General features: G+C 41.6%; 1 protein-coding gene across 1 annotated transcript in view; it reads left to right on the top strand.

Annotated features, from left to right (window-relative positions):
• The window catches only part of TBX15 (T-box transcription factor 15), an 89,508-nt gene that overhangs the window by 33,040 nt on the left and 36,636 nt on the right, over positions 1-19,832 (top strand). Inside the window, exon 2 of the mRNA XM_059466142.1 lies at positions 19,475-19,688. Coding sequence (XP_059322125.1) covers positions 19,475-19,688 — 214 coding nt within the window. The remainder of the gene's footprint in view (positions 1-19,474; positions 19,689-19,832) is intronic.

The following is a 19,832-nucleotide window of genomic DNA, read 5'->3' as shown; positions in this document are numbered from 1 at the left end:
CAAAGTAGCTTATTCTAAAGAAAAACTGTTTCATTAGCAGGTTTTGACAAGTTTCATAGTTTCATTTTTCCATCATTTTCTCAGATAGAGTAGAACAACAAAGAGTCAAAAAAATACTGGTATCTCGTGTTACTTAATTAGTGCTTATGAATGTCCAGGCCCCTTGCTACCCTCCTCCTTTTGGTGGGTCCTTAGGTGCAGATACAAATGCAGACACACCCACACACACAATCCTGAGGCTAAAGCCAGTCTGCTTTGGGTTTTCCTTAATAACCAGAGCTTGGTCCATGTGCTCTCATGTCCACCTTCCTCTCTGTGCCCTCCCAGGCAGATGGAGGGGCACCGAGGAGGAATGTTGCTGGCCCTTGCAGAGTTCTTCCCCAGGCTGAGCAAAAAGCCAAAGAAGAAATTGCATGTCAGGTATTCATGCCACGATTTCCCCCTGGGGCCAGAGCAGGACTTCTAAGGTTACTTTGGGGTTATGGTGGCTGTGCAGGGTGAGCAGGGTCATTGTGGTCCTCAGGTCCATGGCTCAGCACTGTGCTGCAGGTGCATGGATGTATTAAGATCATTTTAGCATTCTGGATCTTTCAGTCACAATCTGCGTTTTACAAAGGCTCCTAAATATCTCTGCTGCTGAGAGCCCCCATATGGTGCAAGAAGGAGGCATTTTTGAAGGGGTCATGGTTGCCCTGTATACTGGTAAAACACCATGATTATACACTTCTCCTCAAGAAACTGATGTTACAGGACCATGGGACCCAGCCAAGCCTTCTGCTGGCAGCCACTCAGCCTCCTTTGATCAAGAGGCATTGGTGGATGAGGAAATGGGAAAAACAACACGGATATAAACACAGTAAATTCTGTTGTTAATACTCATTTTATGCAAGGCATCTGGACCAGCTCTCTCTCTACTACCAGGGGAATTTTGAAGGTTGTGCAAAATGTTTTCTCCTGTTCCTGTGCTGGATTAACAGCTGCAAAAACTGGACCAGCTCAGCAGTTTTAATCCCTGGGTTCCTGTGTGTACTTTCTGATTTCAGAGGCCTCTGTTGGTAGAGAAGAGAGAATTCATACCTCAGTCTGGGGCCAAATGATATAATAGTGGCTATGGGATGTCATCTGTTGTCTTACACGTGATCTTTGCATGTTTTCCCAATCGATCCATAATTGCTTCTATCTGAGCTCCCACAGGGTGCTGTGGAAAGTCCTGACCTTGGCTGTCTGTGAGTCCATTCCAAGGTCCTCAGCAAGAGCACTCTAATTTGAGATGGAGGTGCAGGAGTGTTCTCTTTAGTATATTACACTGCAGAGTTTGTTCTCCTTCATTTTGCTGTCTGAGCTATATCTGTCCAGAAAAAGAGCTCAATAGAGAACAATTAAAAACCTCTAGTATTGCTGGAAATGAGGAAAAATGCCATTGAAGTAGATAATGTAACTGTTGTGATTGAGGTCAGAGCTGGGATTCATTTGTACTGAATTAAAAGCACACAGAGAAATACAGTAGTGGGTTAAGATTCAGTATTAGAGGAGTGTCCCAGATTTCCTCTGAAATCCAGTTTAAGTGGCTTTGTGCCCACCTGCACGTGGTTGTCTTTTTCATGCAATGTGGGCACCTCACAGAGGAATAAAAGTTATACTTGGGGAGCACTGGTGAGGTGTTAAAATTCTTTCATATGTCAGAATAATTTCTGAATTTCAGCTTGACTTGCATTTTCCATAATCTCTTTCCTCCTTATGTTTTTTTTCAAGTTTTTATGCCTTTCTAATGTCCTTTTAATGTCTTTATGTTTATTTTGTGTTATTACTTGCACTATGCTTTTTTAAAGCTGTGCTCCATATTTACTGTGTTTTCATCTCCTAATCTTTTCTCCCACTGATTTCTTTAGCTTTTCCCTTTTCTCCTTTTCCTGTGTTTTCTCCCCCTTCTCACTACTGTAATCTACAGAGTTTCTACCTGTTTCCTCTGAAGACATTTGAACTCAGGATGGTCTGAAGAGTTTCATGGGTGGATATGAGTCAACAGAACTTTTAGGGAAACTTACAGTCAAAGCCTTAATTTTAGTAAATAAAAAGTATTCCCTGTGACTGGAGAGGTGGCTCCTGAGTGTTTTCAAGCTACCAAGCCACATAGGAAATTCTTGAGAATGTTGTTGGTGATTTAATTTCTCAGTTACTAAGTCTGCAGACACTGAATTATTTTGAGTATGCATGGGCAGATTTTATTTTTGGTTTATTTTTCCACTATTCCTTTATTTCATTAAGTCTTTGGCCTATTGTTTTTATTTTCTTTTCCTCTTTTATAAATTGTTTCTCTCCCCATAACCTCACCACATCATCTCTTTCCATCTCTGTGTCCTTCCAGGTTGTTTTCATCTTGCTTCTTGTATTCTTTTTCTCCTTACCTTCTTCTTACTGTTATTGTCTCTAACAGATTTTATCTGCTTCATTTAAATCTGCTGAGAGCAGAGAGCACTATGCCTCTAAAGGAACAGGTTTTTGTGATATTAAAAATTAAAATGGAGTGTTTGGCTTAGGAGGTCAGAAGATTACCTTTCCCAGGCCAGTAACTGAATTGAACCCCAAATTCACCTGTGTTTCTCCTGTAACGTCCTCTGCTGGAAACCCTGATTTTGGGAGCAGAGAAAGGAAACTCCCTGAGGTGCCTTTTCTTTGTTAAGAACTCAGGTAGAGTGCAGCCTTCGAGAGCAACAGTGACTGCCACTTGCCATTGCCCCTGGCAAGGAAGGATGGAGGGCTGTGAAGGGACACAGGCTGGGAGAAAGGATTTGCTGAGCAGCTCCTCTTGTCTACAGTTGCCAGTCCCCAGACACTGTTGGTGAGCCAGCTTCTGGGTGAGGATTTTGTGTCTGAGCAGGAGGGCAGCCTGCCCAGTGGTGCCTGCTAATACATTGCTGGGGCTTTGAGACAGCAACCATGGACTAATCATGGCCTCTGGGAGGGAAGGGCTCAGGTTTGAGCAATTGTCATGAGTGTGATCCAGCTTGGTCCTCCCCAGGATACTTTTAGCACAGCTGAGCACAGGCACAGGGAAATATTCCTGGCAGGATGTTGAGGACATTGTATGTAAGTAGATCTGTCTGTCTTTGCTCCTGCATGTGTGTAACCCTTATGTAAATCCCCATCAAAAACAACCTCGGTCTAAAATAAGTAAGAAATTGCTTGAGCTCATTGAAGAAGCTGGAATATAATAGTTTTCTGTCAGAAATGCTGCATAAAATGGCTTTAAATTGTATGTGTAAAACAAAGCATTTATTGGGACATTGGAATCTGTACTAAACCAGCCTGTGCTACCATAGAGGTTTTTGCTTTCTGATTTGTGCTGTCAAGGCAATCATGCTGCCCTATAAAGTTTAAAAGCTCTTCATTCTTAGACTGTGCTGGCCTGTGTGAATGATTTGTATGAACTGTAATACACTTTTTACTCTAAAGCCGTACATTTCTGGCAGATTCTTTTGAGTGCTTTTCAAACCTTTGAAATAAAAAGCTGAGGAGCAAATAAATGGGAGGAAATCACATGCAGTAAATCACAAGGAGCGCATAGACAGTTTCAGGACTGAAAGAAACAAGTGTGAAATATCAATGATTCTGTAAGAGATAAAATAAAATCAGAGAAAACAGTCAGGTCAGGTGCTAAGCAGCATGAAGGCTGCTTTGCTCTGCTCCAGCAGCTCAGTATAGCAGTTAAGCAAACATTTTATAGCTGGAAGTAGAGACACTTTAGTTCCTCAAGCTGAGTGCTGTGCCCCTCTCACTCTGAGGATGGAAGAGCAGCACACAGTCCTTACTTGCACTGACAGTCAGAGCTCATTTAGAGGGTCAGTGTGAGGGGTGGGACAGAGGCAGTTCTCACTGGATGTGGAGTTCTGCAGTCAGAGCTCCTGTTTAGTTCTCTGCCAGCTCCCAAGCTTGCTGTGCTTACAGCAAGAGTGGGGGAACCCCAAGTTTATCCTCGCAAATGTTCACAAATGTAACTGTTTAATGAAATTGTTTAATTATCTTCTTGTCTAATAGCCAGTAGTACTGTGTGTGACATGCTTTAGGGGAAAAAATTATTGTGCAGAAGTAATTGTGGCCAGAGAGGAGTGAGAATATGTGAGAGAAATCATTATGCAGACACCAGGGCTGGTGAAGAAGAATGGGATGAGGTGTTACAGGTGCCAGAGCTGAGATTCGGAGGTACGCAGGGGAGCAGAGACTCACTTATAGTACATGGAGAACCCCATGTCATGGCAAGTGGAAACCTGCAAGAAGGCTGTGACCCTGTAGGAAGTCTTGGCACGACCCGTGGACAGTGAAACCTATGGTGGAGCAGGTTTGCTGGCAGGACTTGTAACCCTGCAGGGGACCCATGCAGGAGCAGTCTGTTCCTGAAAGCCTCTGGAAAGGGACCCATGCTGCAGCAGTTCCTGAGGAACTGCAGCCTGTGGGAAGGACTCATGTTGGAGAGGTTTGTGGGGAACTATCTTCCATGTGAGGGAGCCCATGTTAGAGCAGGGAAAGGGATCCATCCCCAAGGAGGAGATAGAAACAACATGTGATGAAGTGACCATAACTCCCATTCCCATCTCCCTGTGCCTCTGTGTGGCGGAGAACTCTTGCTGTTGAATGAGGGGTTATGTGCAGGGTAGCAGGACTGCAGCAAAACCAGCTGGTTGCAGAAGGCATGCACTGGTGCTTTTACCCTGTGCTGCATGCAGGGGAGATCCGTGGCCTTTCCTGGGATGAGGGAAGCTCTTTGTCACAGCCTTTGCAGGAGGAGGGGGTTGCTGTGGCTCCGGTTTCAGTGCAGGGGACAGCACGTGCCTCCCGGTTGTGCTGTGGAATGGGGCACCCTCTGCCACCTGTCCCTCCAGAGAGGAGGGACAAGCACGGTCTCTTGCTGCTTGGAACACAAGGGACCTGAGAAGAACAAGGTCTGGGGGAATGTGGTGAAGGCAGTGGGATACTTAGGTTATCCCAGCAACATCCAGCCCAGGACACTTGCCCTGTGCTCTGAGGGCTTCTCTCTACAAGAAGTTCTTACTGAATATTTTTTTGATTGGCAATCGGTGTAAGGAATTCTTTATTAAAGAAAAATCACAAAGTTGTGCTTGCTGAGTAACCCTATAAGCTGACATGGAGATGCCTTCCTGGATTTAGAAATGCCACAGTTATTACACAAAGCATGTCCCATGGATGTGACCTTCCCAGTTCCTCCCACTCAGTACACAGAGGAATTGGTTATTCTCTAGCTGTGTCTTCCTTTCAAGAAAAGCACACTTTTTAGAGTAAAATTCACAAGTTAGCTGTTTTTCTGTGAAATATTCAATATAATGAGCTTGTGAGGGTCTTGCCCTGGTTGCAGAGAAAGACGCAGAGAGGCAAGGGGATGTAATAGATGCAATGTCAGATTTGCTTTGCTGCCTTCTGGGGAAAATCCATTGCTCCTATTTTCAAGTGAGGCCAACAAATTTCATTAGTTTACCTTTCTGTAAATATCCTAACTTCTTTTAGCAGCAGAAAGGTAACTGTGGCTGAAAATGTGGCATTTTGCAAAGACATCTTGAAATTCAGCCAGGGAAATTGCCATTCAATTTCAGCCAGCCACTTCTATTTTCTTTCACTTTATTTGGTTTTCTTTTCCTTTTTTAAAAATCTCTATTCCTCAGTGGAACTTGCCTGCAACTGCTCTGTGCAAATGTGTGAAAGCATTTTAGTACTAGCCTCTTTACCCCTAAAGGCCATAAAATTTATGTAAAAACCAGATTCTCAGGAGCCAAAAACAGAATGCCAGTCAGGATTCTGGGTGCTTTATGCAACAAAGAGTGTTTTGTTGAAGCAACCCCACATTTCCCTATTGCATTAGTATTTTCCTCCATCATGAAATGGATGTGAGCAAGAAAGCTGCTGAGATGGGTTAAGAGGTTCCTCCCTAGCTGATGCACACAGGAGGAAATGAGGTGACCAGCTCAAGCAGATCAGCCCTGCAGCCAGCAGTACAAAGCCAGACTGACATGAGCTGTGGAATGGGAGGGAAGGGATGGTGTGGCATCCAGGACATTAGCCTGGCTCCCTGCCATTCCTTCTGCTGGGTTTTTTGTGAGAAGGTGTAATGCCCCCTGGACTGTCCTTTCTTTACAGCTTTTGCTGCCAGGAAGACAATTCCACCCAATAAACCGTCCTAATTCCCAGCCTCTTCCTTCTCCTTTCTTACCCTGTACATTTGTTGTACTTCTTTTCTTCTGTTTTAGCCTTGTCCTTTCCCTCCCTCTCTGCCTTCCATGCTGCATCTCTCTGCAGAGCAGCCCAGCTGTATCTCAGACCCTGCTGGGCTCCAGGCTGCTGGGGGGGTGGGTCAGAGATTCACTTTGAAGCATCTCTGTGGGGCTTCCAAACTGTACTGGGAGAGGAAATTGCTGCCTCCTCCCACAGCCACATGGTCAAACTCAGCAGCATCAGACACAAGCCCAGGCTGCTTTTCACATCAAATTTTACCACACAAGAAGAAGGTGACAGAAGTATGATTGAAGGGAAGGTGGGGAGAGGGTTGGGGAAAGTATGCTCTTCTGAGATTATCTTCTTCTTCTCCTCTTTTTCCTCACAAGAACTGATGGATCCCTTACTAGCTCAGTGTTTCTCTCCAACCACTTCATGCTGCAGAATGGGAAGGGCTGAAAGGAAGTTTTGAGCCACAGATGGCAGCATTTCAGCAATAAGGAGGGCACGGGAGGATGCACAAGAGCATGAGAGATAATAAATTAAGTGATGAAATAATATGTTTAGAAACCAAATAAGGAATGTGCTGTCTCTCTGCTTGCGCAATTACGCCCCATTCCCAATGAAACCCCAATGACAAACTAAACTCTGCTTTTCTTCTGTGTTCTTCTTAAAGTGAGCAGTAAGATAAACCTGCAGCAGGGTCTGGGAAGGTGGTGAAGAATCATCTTTATGTCAGAAAAGTCACACACTTTTCCATTAAGACCTTTTGTGAGGAATATGCTAAATGGCAACAAATACTGATAGGACTGACAGGCACTGAATTCTTGGTCTGATGGTGTCTATGGAGGTCTTTCAATCTCTGGCCTTTAGTTTGAGTGATTTTGACTTTCCATTCTGTGCATTTTCTGCAGTAGCACACATTTCATTTACTCTGTGCCACAGTTGTTTGTGATAGAAACCTCTAAGTGAGAGAGGAGTGTCTCAGTGTGCAAGCTCCAAAGCTGGATGGCAGAGTGAGGTTGAACAGGGCTTTTTGGGAGACATCTGGAGACTGCAAATTTGATGTGCTATCTGTTGATGTTAGTTTAAACTCATATCATGAGGGCTAAAGTAGAAGTTAATGGTGATGTAAATTCTAATTTTCTACTTCAAAAATATATGCAATATTTGCATTTTTAGTTGTAGTGGAGATTGAAAATTTTGAGAATTTTGTAGATTTCCTTTCCACATGAAAATGTTAATCCTTGTATTCTAAATGTAGTAATTCATTAGTGTCCTTTGTATTTCTTCTTCTCATTTGCAGTAAGATAGAGTGAGCCATTTTTTCCGCTCCCAAAAGACGAACTTTTTAGAGAAAAGATGGTTGGAAAGAACCCTCAGCAAGCTCAAAATATGCATATAATTTTCCAAGTGTAGTACATGCATTTAAAGGTTTTAAAAGAATGGGTTATGAAATAGTTTAGTTCTGCATGGTTGAAAATGTGTGGGTATTCATACACAGAAAATTACTGGCCCTGTTTTTTACATCCCTAAAGGGTGCTATCTGAGGTCACAGAAACCAGCTGCTTTCTGAGGACACCACTGCTGCTTTGACATCACTCATGGGGGAATCAGGCAAACCTGAGACTTTTGTGACTTCAGTGCTTCCAGACCATGCAATTCCCAAAGGACATCACAGTGGGGCATCCTATTGTTTCTAGAGTGCTGAATTGAGAGTCAGGCAGGCATGAGCATTCTGAATTAAAGTATTTTTCATAAAATACCAAACTATCAGGAGGTTTTGCCAAATTCTCCTTGAATATATCTTTTATATTAGATGTGGATGAGAGAAACAAAGGCAAACAGACTGGAAATTTCCAACATTCAGAAATGCTGAATTATGCAATCATCAGTTTTAGTCTTAAGCAGTGGGATGTTTTTAATTTAATAGCTATCTGGAGATGATTCTCCACTTCCTTTTATCAGTTTTATTCTGGCACAGCTTCTAACCAGAAAGTGGAAAAGTGAGCCTCACAGTAGGTAAGGCACGTAGACACAGGTATGACTAAGAAATAGAAAAGTGTATATGTAAAGTTATTGTGTGCAACACCTGTGAAGTGTTTATGTCAGAGCCATTCGTGCCCTGTTTTCAGAAGGGCTAAATAAGTGCTTTTAGAGTAAGTGCAAGTGATTGGTTGTGTTTCCCTCTGTGTGCCTGTAAATGCCACATTAAAAGCCCACACTTCTTCCAGCGAAGTGAAAAAGTTACACACCTCTTCAGTTGTACAGATGAAGTGTTTGTGAGTTCTGTAAAGATGAATGAAGCCCGTGGAGTTTTTGCAGTGAGCTTGCGATCACCAGATGTTGGAGTATGTGCGTGAACGCACGCTGGTGCATCTGTTGTTTGGATGATAGGAAATACACGTGTGGGACAACTGCGCAGTGGAGGTGTTATGGCACTTGGGACCAGGGCTTCAGCAGGCGTAAATCAGGGTGGCTCAGTGGAAGGAACAAAGTGCAGCAGCGAGCGCTTCCTGGAAGCAGCGTGTGTGATGGCATGTGGGGACTGGGACGTGTGGGATTGCGGTCGGCAGAGTGTGTCGGGATGTGACCGGGGGAGCCTCAGCTGAAGACAGTTGCTAAAAGGAAAGAGAAAAAGCCAAGCCACAAATGCACATCTAAGGAGCACGAATGTTAAGGGAAAAGGAGAGAATGCATTCACTGAGGCTGAACCCTCAGGCTAAGTCACCAGTTTTGTGCTGCTTTTCCTCTGTGGAAGTACATGGGAGCTGTGGGATTTTAGAAGTATTCTGAGGGGAAATTCAATTTAGGCCTTGGCAAGTGTATGTGATATTTCAGATTACAAATTAAATTGAGTTTATATGACACAGTTGCTTTTCATAGCACAGGCTTCATTGAAGTTCCTAATGCATCTTTTCCAGGTCCATGCACCATACTGTTGTAATACAGCCCCGTAACCTATTCAGTCACTTGTGGTTCTGTCCCCCATGAACTCATACCAAATCCATCCCCCATGTTGTCACTTTTAAAAAATATTTTTTTTTTTATTCCTAGTTTGATCTTGAAATGCTAGAAGCTAATAAAACCAGAACTGTGCTCAGGTTCTTCTGGGGAATCTTTTCTCTCAAGCCTACCTGCACGGCTCCATCATCAGAAAATTGGCTGATTTGGATGAAGACAGTTGTATGTGAAGGAAATAAAAGGAAAAATATGTTTATCATTTGTGAAAATTCTCCAGAATCATTGCTTAGGAAAACATCTGGTCACTCTGCAGAGATGATCAAAACAGCAAACAGAGCATTAGATTGCAAAACTTCCCAATGGAAAGTACCATTGAAAATACTGTAATTTCTGCTGTGTGAGCCATGGGCAGATCACTGATTTAAACCCCAAATACATTTTTAGGAACTCAATCTCATGCATGTATTGATGTGTCTTTGTGTTTGTGCGTGCACTCATGTATGTAATAAAAATAGGACAGATTGAGCAAGCGAGCAATTGCAGTGTTTAGAGTCAAGGAGAAGCTTTGTTATGAATGAAATCTGAAGGGATTTGGATTACAGTCAAGAAGTTTAGATAGAGGGCAATCTAAATTGTACAAGGGCAGATAGTCTTGCAAAGTCTGGCTCAGAAAAGGGATGTGGGAGGTCTGACAGACAGCTTGGCTAATGTAGCATGTAGATGAAAAAAATGCACTTTAATGATTTGTTGAACTATTACAAACCCAAACAACAGTTCAACAGGACTAGCCTGATAATTACTGTTTTCCCAAAAGAAAATTGTAGATTGTGAATGAAATGAACAACTCAAACTTGAAACTTCAGCCTAATGGAGCTGCATTTTTCTTGTGAAACCATTCCCATAGAAATTTCCTAATGATTTCCTTTTGAAACAGTCTCATTTAGAAAGGAAATACATAGAGTGGCATATATCTTGTTACAGCACTGAAGAAAATGGACAGTCATAATATAAAGGCAAATAAAAAGTACTCTTTCTCTTCTTGTGTGCACAGTTACATGGTGGGACTCACTGCTGTGTGAAAGCAGTGCCAAGAGTTCAAAAGGACTAATGGAAATATAGGATCCTTTTTGTTGTTAAGATACCATCTAGCTCCCTGATACTACTGTCATGATAAAAATATGGAAACCTATATAATGTCTCTTTTCCCGTGGCTCGTAGGCCACCAAGTATCAGCTTGCAAATATTTAAAATGTTAAACTTCTTCTGTTTGAGCTGTGTTTATGCCTACAAAAAACTTTAGTATCATCTGGACTTCAGAGTCATTTTATATTTCCCAGCGATTTCACATTGGTCTCATGGAGAATGGACACCTCTGCAGCCTTAATCTTGTGCCATGTTTTCCTTTTTTATGAAGGATTTTTCTTTTCCTCTCTGGCAGAGAGTAGTCCTAGCTGCAGAATCCAGAAACAGACTGTCCCAGAGTTGGTGCCCCTTTCCACAGGGAAGGGCCTGCCACAGAGCTGGGATCTAGTTTCAAACTCCTGCACAATTTGTGGTTATTTAGAGCCAACATTTTGGTTTGAGTTGCTCTCTAAATATTTGTTGTATGGTTTTATTTATAAGAATAACGACTCTGTGTTTACAGGCTACAGCATATAATGTATCTAATGCCTGGTCTCTTTTTTTTTTTTAGCTTGCTCTAACTTTCAAGTGCATTTCCACTCTTTAATTTTACACAAACTCTTGGACATTGGCCAGACAAATTCTTTGTAGTCTGTACAGTTCAGGATCTTGGCCAGATTAAAGTTGTCATCAATTTCACCTCCCTCTTCTTTTAATAACATCCCACTTTTCTCTCCTGTACCTCTCATGTTTTTAAAGGTAGCCATTCTCTGCATTCTTCTGTACTTTCTCCAATATTATACTCTTTTATTTTTGCTTCTGATTTAACTGAATCTTACTTTTCTGGAAGCTAATTTTAAATTCCTGTATAATTTTAAATATGGTCTTTATAATTATTCACTACTCAGCAGTGTTTTTGTGAGGCTTTACTGGTGATTCCTTGTCCTAAGCCCAATCTGAGTGACAGCTGCAGAGAGTCTCCTCAGGGAATTTTAGGAATCTCTCGGTTTCTTCTATACTGGAATTTTAAATTGCTTTTTCCTCAAAGCTAGTCTGACATACTGAAGGCCCAAGCCATTCTTGCTTTCCAGAAGACAATAATACAATATCAAACCCCGAGTCCAACTTTTGCTACTTCAGAGGATTTTGTTCTCCTGAAATATGATTGCCAGAAGCCTTTGCTGGGAAAAATTATGCATATAAAATTCTTCTAAACAAACAAGATACCACCATCCACAGATGGGAGAGTTTATAGAACAGGTTTCTGGTTGACATCTATTTGATGAGATATTTTTAGTTGTGATAGATAGTCTAAAGCATGGATTGATGACTCGCGGGCAGTTTTACTCAAAGAATACAATGGGATTTGGTATGAAGTCTACAAAGAAAGCCTACACTGTGGTACTACTCAGAACAATCTTGGTCACCTAGCTTATGCCTCTGTAATGAGAATTTGTACTTGCCAAGGATGAGTTCAGAGCCCAGCAGTCAGCACCTCCACCTTCAGCTGAGGCATTTCAAAACTGGAGCTGGTGTCTTGGATGTCTGGTCCTAAACCGAATGTTGGCATAGAGTACAAGTTCTGTTTTTCTCAGCATTCTTTGAAAAATTGCAATAGATTGTGAGATAAAAACCCACTTTAAAGTTTAACTGTGGCTTATATTCTTTCTTCTCGCTGGAGCAAAAGTTAACTATTAAGGGCAAGCCCCCAGGGCTGAGTATACTAGTAAACTCCAGCTGCTTTGTACTTCTTTGCCAATATTGAGAAGTCATAAACCCAATTTAACTTTCTGGTTAAACCAGGCTTACAGCTGTTTCGCATTGCTGGAGTGGAGCAGAGCAGCTGGAGTATACCCCTGAATCAGGGTGATTTTTTCTTTGCTGAGTTTTGTGTCTCTTTTTTCAGTCTTACATAGAATAAGACAAGGCAGAGGCAGTCAGCTCTTGGCAGTGCACAGTCAAATTGATGCAAGACTTGCATTTAGAGCCAAAGCCACCGTGGGTTTTTCGGTGTCTTTCTGTTTGCTTTTATATTCTCCTACTAGCTGTGTTTGCCATGGGGATATAGATGTGTGATAACTGTACTGGCCTTAAACCCAGTTTGGGTAAGTGCAGCATTTTTTGAGTGGGCTTTGCATGTTTTGTCAGCTCAAGTCATCTTAATAAAACACCTTATAGCACTATATATCAGGAGGATGAAGAAGGTTTTGAGGTTTGAGTGCCAGAGGAATTCTACACTTCAGAACCAGCCTGTCTCTATTGGTGCCACTTGTGACAGTCAGGTCATTCCACTTGTCCATGCCGCATTTCTCCATCTCTACATCTTCCAGTTTTGTCTTTTTGAGTCTTGCTGATATGAATGCCATTTTGTGGTTTCATGGTCTTAGGCTAGAAATGAATTGCTTGAATGCCTCTTTTGGCTGCCTGAGATTGCAATGCAGCACGAGTATAGATGAAGTTCTTGGTTTGGACAGGTTTGCGCTTTCTCCAGATCAGCAAATCCTGATGCTGGGTGCAACTTGCAGTCACGAATGCAATAATAATAAGTATTACTGAGGGATACGTGAGATAAATTTTAAAAGGTATCTTTGACCAAAAAAATAATTCTATGACTCTATTATTAGTAATAAACAGGTTATAAATTCTAGCTGTATGTAGTCAATAATGAGCTAATGTTGGAAGAAGGGATGATTAATGTAGTATGGCCTGTGACTGAATGGAAAAGTTCAGGGGGATAAGATAATCTATAAGAACACCTGCAGAACTATCTTTGTGTTCTTTGTTGTGTGCAGTATGTCCATATGGTTACAATCACCAAGTGTTTAGAAACCTTTGCCTACAGCAAGAGCAGTTGCTGGATCAGCTGTGCAAAATACACCGTGCTAATTTGAACAGCTTCCTTCAACTCCAGACTGCTTCACCTCTGCTGCTCCTGCTGCCTTTGCCACAGCCAGACCTCCTGTGTGTTTTTGACATTACTGAGGTCTTTGGTTTAGCTTCTCCCCAAGTGTTTATTATCAGGGAAAACAGTCGTGTACCTGAAGTTGTTGCACCAGCAGCCACCACCCCATGGCCAGATAAGTTTCCACCCTTACAAACTGTTTGGAATTACTGAGTTTCTGTTCTGTCACTTTTATGGGGCTGTGACATTTTGTTTCTAAATTCCAGTAATGTCACACTGCTTTATGCATGGTTCTTAGGCTGCTGATCTTATGGGGTGGCAGCAGCCAGTTTGAAAATCATAAATCTAAAAAGAACCGTGAGATCTGTCTGCAACCAGCAGCAAAGGCAAGGTGTCCACTCTGTTAATTTCAGCTGAGTTCATAGGAAAAAAAAATTTAAAAAAAACCCCAAAAAGTTACCCAGATTTTCTTTGTCAATACATGTTCCAGATTTTGTACCTTCTTTGTAATCTGCAGGTCCTAATGACCAGCAAATCAACTGCAAGGGAGAGGGAATGACCACCTGTTGCACTAAATATTCACAAACCCTGCAAATAAAAATAAACAGTAAAAGACCAAACCCCTAACAGCTTGTAACAGCTGCCACATTCCACCCAAGAGAAATCTTTATGCTAATGGAATCTGACAGGATCTACATTAGATATCTACACATACGGAGGAAAAAAACCTAAAAAAAATAAGAAGGAAAATCATGACAGAAAGAGAATAAATCTGTTGGGTTCCTCTGAGTAGGTGATGTTTTATGTATGTAAGTCTTTTGTCATTGTTCCCGCTCCTGTAGTTTACATTTTTGATATTTGAAGTAAAATATTTGTTGAGTGCATGAGCTGCATGATGTGGCCAAGGACTAAACTGAGCTCTATTTTTTTATTGGTTAAGTAAGGGGAGCAGTATCCCTGCTGTGCTCCAGCTGCAGCAAAAAATTCTGCTGAAGATTCATCTATGAAGATGCATAGAAAATATTCTTTTAATATCTCACATACCACTTTGTGTCTCGTACCAAATTGATGAAAACCCAGAAAATTTACACGAGGAATACTGGCCAGCTGAGTCATAGAAACAGGTCAGGCAGGAGCACCTTGCTGATTTGTGTGGGACAGTTCTGATCCCAGGGCACTGGTGCTGGAAACTGGTTGGGGTTATTCTCTATCATCTTGGGGCACTCAGTGCAGATGCTGACCTCAGAGTCACCATGCTTGTCAGAATGATGTTTTCCTTCCTCTCTGCCAACAAGAAGCCTAGGGATTTGTGGATCAGAAAAAAATATAAGTTGAGGATTTCCAGGGTGATACAGAGATAGTAGAAGTGTGAAAGTGATTAAGAAAGAAAAAAATCTGAACTACTTCAATTTTGTTCTATAAGCTCAGAAATGGCCTAGAAGCTTTGAAAGTGACCCTCTGGTCTGGTTGGACTCAAGGGTTGCTAAAAGGGCTGAGAAATTTCTTGTCCTCCAATTCAGCTGAACTGCAGTCAGCAGCTGGATGCATGGTCAGCGTGGCAAGAAGGGATGGTTGGAAGCCATCCAACGCGGCAGTAGAAAAGGGAACTCTTTTTGCTCAGTGACAGTGAAAGAGAGTTATAGCCTTCAGGCCTTAGAGACTTTTTTTGCACATTGAACCCAGGGATCTTTTCCATTAAATTTATGGTATTTTCCCATTAGATAGTTTAGACCTCCTTGAAATGCAGTTCTTGCAATAACCTGTCTGGCTTTGACAGATCAGTGCAGGTCCCATGGTCAAAAACACTTGGTCAGTCTGTTTGTCCAGCAAGTTCCTGTAACAAGGGAGAGATTTTTAGTATTTCCTCTGTATTATCTGTAAGGAAAAACCTATTAGTCTGGCAGAGCTAAGCACTGGCATTTCCCTGTGGTCACCATGTCTGTCTCCACAAAGACTAAAATGTTTGTGTTTTCTTCTGGCTACACATCACTCCATAGAACAGCACGAATAATTGGTGGAAACATCAGAAAAAAAACATAAGGAATGAGCAAGAATGGAAATAGATAGTTTTAGAAAAGAGTTGAAAGAATGGGGAAATGAAGTAGGCAGATTGATACGAACTGTGCAGTCAGCGGTAGCTTTGGAGATGTCCACCTCCATAGCTGTGGTGCAGCAGGAAGGGCCTTGCTTCAATCAGAGAGGTGAGAGGAACGACTTCGTGAAAAAAACATATAAGATCAGAAAGTGCAAGGTCATGGCTTCCTGTAAAAGCAATAAGGAACATTTTGACCTGAGACAGTCCCAACTGAAAGTCCAGAGAAATACTGTAGGTCTAGAAACCTCAGTTGCATCTACTCCCACTTTTGTTAGTGGCCAGTGATGGATGAGCTGGTTGTGAAGTATTATTTCTCAAGGACTGTTACCTAGCAAGAGAAAATAATAAAATTACTTTAATTGTGGCTTGTTTAACTTATGCCTAAAGTGGCACAAATTAAAGATTTGTGAGGGTTGAAAGAGACCTTCAAAATCATCTACAACAGTCAAACTAGCGCCACCAGAATCCCCCCTGAACCATATCCCTGAGTGCCACAACCAGACACAGTAGGATTGCAGCCTAACATAGTGCAGGAGAGTCAGCATTCCTGGGGCAGTATTCTGAGAAGGTCTTCCCATAGGAAGCCATGTCATGGGGGATCTGCATTTCCCTCTGATGGCACCTTGAGTTCAGAATGTGGGCTTTTGTATAAGGCACCTCTTAAAGGAGAGACAAATGCTCTTATCTTGTCACTTCGGAGCTAGAAGAAACTACAAGTATCTTATCTTCCTCAGAAATCCTTCTGTTTGTCCTTCAGTCATACACAATATGTAGTACCAGCCCCAGGCTGCATCTCTGGATGCTCACAGTTTTGTAAATCATATTGGGGCTTCAGGAGATATTGCCTGCTTTCCCTCTCCTCACACCGAAGTAAAGTAAAAGTAATTTCTCTGAGTTTAGCAAAGTTGCATGTGCATGAAGAAATCAAGTGTCACTAGGGTTGAATTTCAGATGCACTTAATCTCCCCTGAATCCCTGGATCTGGACTAAGTATCTCCAACTGGATGACAGCATTCAGGAGAGCTTAGCTCAGGAAAGGCTGAAGAAAACAAAAAACAGGTCTCAGTGCCTATTAAGTCTGAACTAAGAGCAACAACACTAGTAACTCTCAATTTCCCAAATTGGAAGAAGGAGAGGTAGTCACTGTTCTGTACACTAACTTGGGGGTAATAATAGTTCATATCTCAGGGCACAAAGTAGTATCCCTGGGGGTAAAAAAGTTCTATTCTGCTTTGTATGGTACCACATATTTGGGTAGATACTGGCTTGTCAGTAATTAGTGAACTCCTTTTGCAGTTTTTGATTTTTGCCAGCTTGGAAGATTATGGCTCTCCTTTGACTTCCATGAATAAATGCCTCTCTAGAAATGTGTAAAGTCACTTGGGATAATATCAGTATAAATCAGTGAGAGGGAGCTTAAACCCCTGATACTTAATTTTTTGCAGCATGCTATTCCATGGTATTCCCAAAGCGCCAGCCACATGTCCAGTTTGAAAGGCTGTCCAGGAAAGGCTGGAATGAAGTGGGGACAGCACCCAGCCAAGTGCCATCTGTTGGCCATTTACCATACTGCCTCGGAGGACGGTTTCTGAGTGCCTGAACCAAGCCCGGATGATGTGGTCTAAACCCTTCTCTTCAGACTCAGACCCACAGTTTAGTACCTCATTGCAGAAGGAGGGCTCTGTTTTTTCCTAGATCCAGTCCCTTCAGACCCCCAGTGTAGTTTATCTTTAAGTTGGACATGAAAAAGAATTTCTTTACAGAAAATGTGGTTAGACATTGGAATGGGCTGCCCAGGGAAGTGAAGGAGTCACTGTCCCTGTTAAAGGAAAGACTGGATGTGGCACTTAGCGCCATGGTCTGGTTGACATGGTGGTGTTCAGCCATAGATTGGATTTGATGATCTCAGAGGTCTTTTCCAGTGTAACTGATTCTGTATTCTGTGGTCTCAGAGAAGGTGTAAGACTTCTGGTTAATGGTTTAGGACATGAGCAGGTATACAAGCAAATGTTACTGTGATTTGTAAAGTATCCTCTCTCATTTTGTTGAAGGAAAAAATTGATTAACCATTCCTAGGGAGACCTAAGCATAGTGACCCTTTCTCATGATTACTTCTCCAACAATTTGAGGTTGAATAATTTCAGCTAGAGGAAGAAGATAAGATTTGCTCCAGTGTCACCGGGGTAGTGAAGCAGGGAGCAAATGTCTCAGCCCCTCTGTACTGTAAGGCTGATTATCTGTCCCATGGCCACAGAACCCCAAGAGATTATCCCATATTGTCTGGAATCACCCTGTGTGTAGGATATTAGTTTTGGATGTAGGACTGGTCTCCATGTAACAATCCTCTATGCATAAGTTTGCGCTTCTTTAGAGGAATAGACCTATTATTGCTTCAGCCTAACTTGGAAGTCCATGGCAGACATAAAGAACTCCCTTTTCAAAATGGATTGGGAGCAATAAGTACTGAACCTTTCTCTCCTGCAGAACTTCTACATTGTCCTCGCAGATTGCCTAAATAACTGACAAAGCTTACTGAAAACGCCCCTTGAACAAAATGTCCACTGTCCAGTGACATCACCTAGGGCTCTCATAAAAGAGAAATATTTCCTGACGATCCTTGGGGCTGGAAGTTTCTCATAAACTATCAGTCAAAGAGTTTATGTCCATACCACAGCAAAATGGATTTTCCAGAAATGTTTCCATGTGGCAGGAGGTGAGGATGGTGGTTCTGTGGGTGGTATTTTCACTGCCTCCTTCTTCTTAACTGTAGCCTCTTCTTGACCTGCACTGATGTGCAGGCTGCTCCAGGAGACATCTCTCAGAAACTCCATAAACTTCAGACTCAGCCTCCACAACCTCAGGGTTGTTAAAGAGTTTCTGGCATTTCCATGGTATGGAAGTAATTTTACATGCCATGATTTAATCACATTTTTAGCACAGATTGTTACTTTTTGTCTCCTTAGGTTTCCATTGCAGACAGAGATAACTCTTTCTTTCTTCACGTGCAGAGAACACATGTAAATAGCTGTCTTGTTCATTCACTGGGATGCTTTTACTGGTGTGAGCAATGAGGACACTCTAAAATATTGTTTCTGTATGTTCTTTGAAACCCACAGAACTCTTCCTGAGCGATTTGATGGAGTGTTTAATGTAATTTTATTATTTTCCTAAATATAATCTACATAATACTTGTACAAATCTATTAAAAATAAGGTTGGAAACATAAGCACATTGCTTTGCAGAATGTATTGTGAATTATTTTGATGCAATGTGGGTGTGCAACACTGCTATTTGCAAAATTTCATCTTAGCCCTCTGTATGAAAATGAGGACTAAATATATACAACGTATCTACCTAATAAATACATTAAATATTTTTGCAAAGAAATGGTCACCTGACTCAACATGCCAGGACTTTTAAACTAGTTGAAGCTCACTTGTTTGTTTATTTTTTGAGCAAATCTTCTTATTCTCCCCCATATAGGTGGTACATGGGATCTTTTCTGCAGTTTGCTTCGGTTGTTTCCTTGGTATCATATTCCATATGTTTACTATCACCTTTTTTTGTCCTTTAGTAGCCTAGAGCATTTTCCTCACCAAAAGATTAATGGGTATCTTTCCAGGAAATATCATTGTTCAAAAAAGTTTTATAGGAGCAAATAAAACACATTTCCAAAATAGTGCTGCCAAACAGAAAAACGTTCATTGTTTTTGATGACGAAGATATTAAAGAGAATAAAAAACTGTGTTGTTTAAAAATAACCAACTCTTTGATAGTATTGCAGGAGAATATTCAATTAAATGGTATGTAGTTTTCCAGTAAGCCCACCTTATCTTAGCTTGAAATGATAGGCTGAATTAATTTTTTTTCATTTCTGTTTCTCATCTATGTTTTGCACTCCTGCCATTGCTTCCTACTATTTATATTTTATGTTAAGGTTCCTTTTTTACAGATGTTTCTAAAATTTTGCAAAAGCAGCTAGATATCATGTTGGAAACTCAAAGCCTCAAATCAGGCTATAAATCACAAAACCCCATACATATACATGCCATATAAAAGGCCACTGTAACCATTCTTTAGCACTTCCTGTGTTCACTTTCCTTCTCTTCCCTCCCCTTACCCCTCACAGCAGGTAGAACTGAAGGGTCTTACCTGGCTTCTTTACTTTGCAGACTCAGAACAGAGCACTGGGTCAGACACAGAGGTGCTGGCAGAAAGGACGTCCTGCTCATTTGGCTCCCACTCTGACCTTACATCTGGTGGCTCAGGCCCTCAGCCTCCTCCACCTTCATCCATGGAAGAGATCCAGGTAGAGTTGCAGTGTGCAGACCTCTGGAAAAGATTTCATGACATTGGGACAGAGATGATCATCACGAAAGCAGGCAGGTAAGACATCTCTGGATTTCTGTCTAGTTAAAAAAGAAATCATAACCAAAAAACCCAATTTTTATTTAATTGGTTCTTAAGAAAGTTTTTTATTCCTTCTTATAATTCAAAGGGATAAACATGCATAAAAATTTAAATGGCTGT

Source organism: Ammospiza nelsoni, chromosome 2, assembly GCF_027579445.1.
Source record: "Ammospiza nelsoni isolate bAmmNel1 chromosome 2, bAmmNel1.pri, whole genome shotgun sequence".
In the NCBI taxonomy this organism is placed as follows: domain Eukaryota; kingdom Metazoa; phylum Chordata; class Aves; order Passeriformes; family Passerellidae; genus Ammospiza; species Ammospiza nelsoni.
The sequence above is the reverse complement of the archived record's forward strand: the minus strand, read 5'-3'. Positions and strand labels throughout refer to the sequence as shown.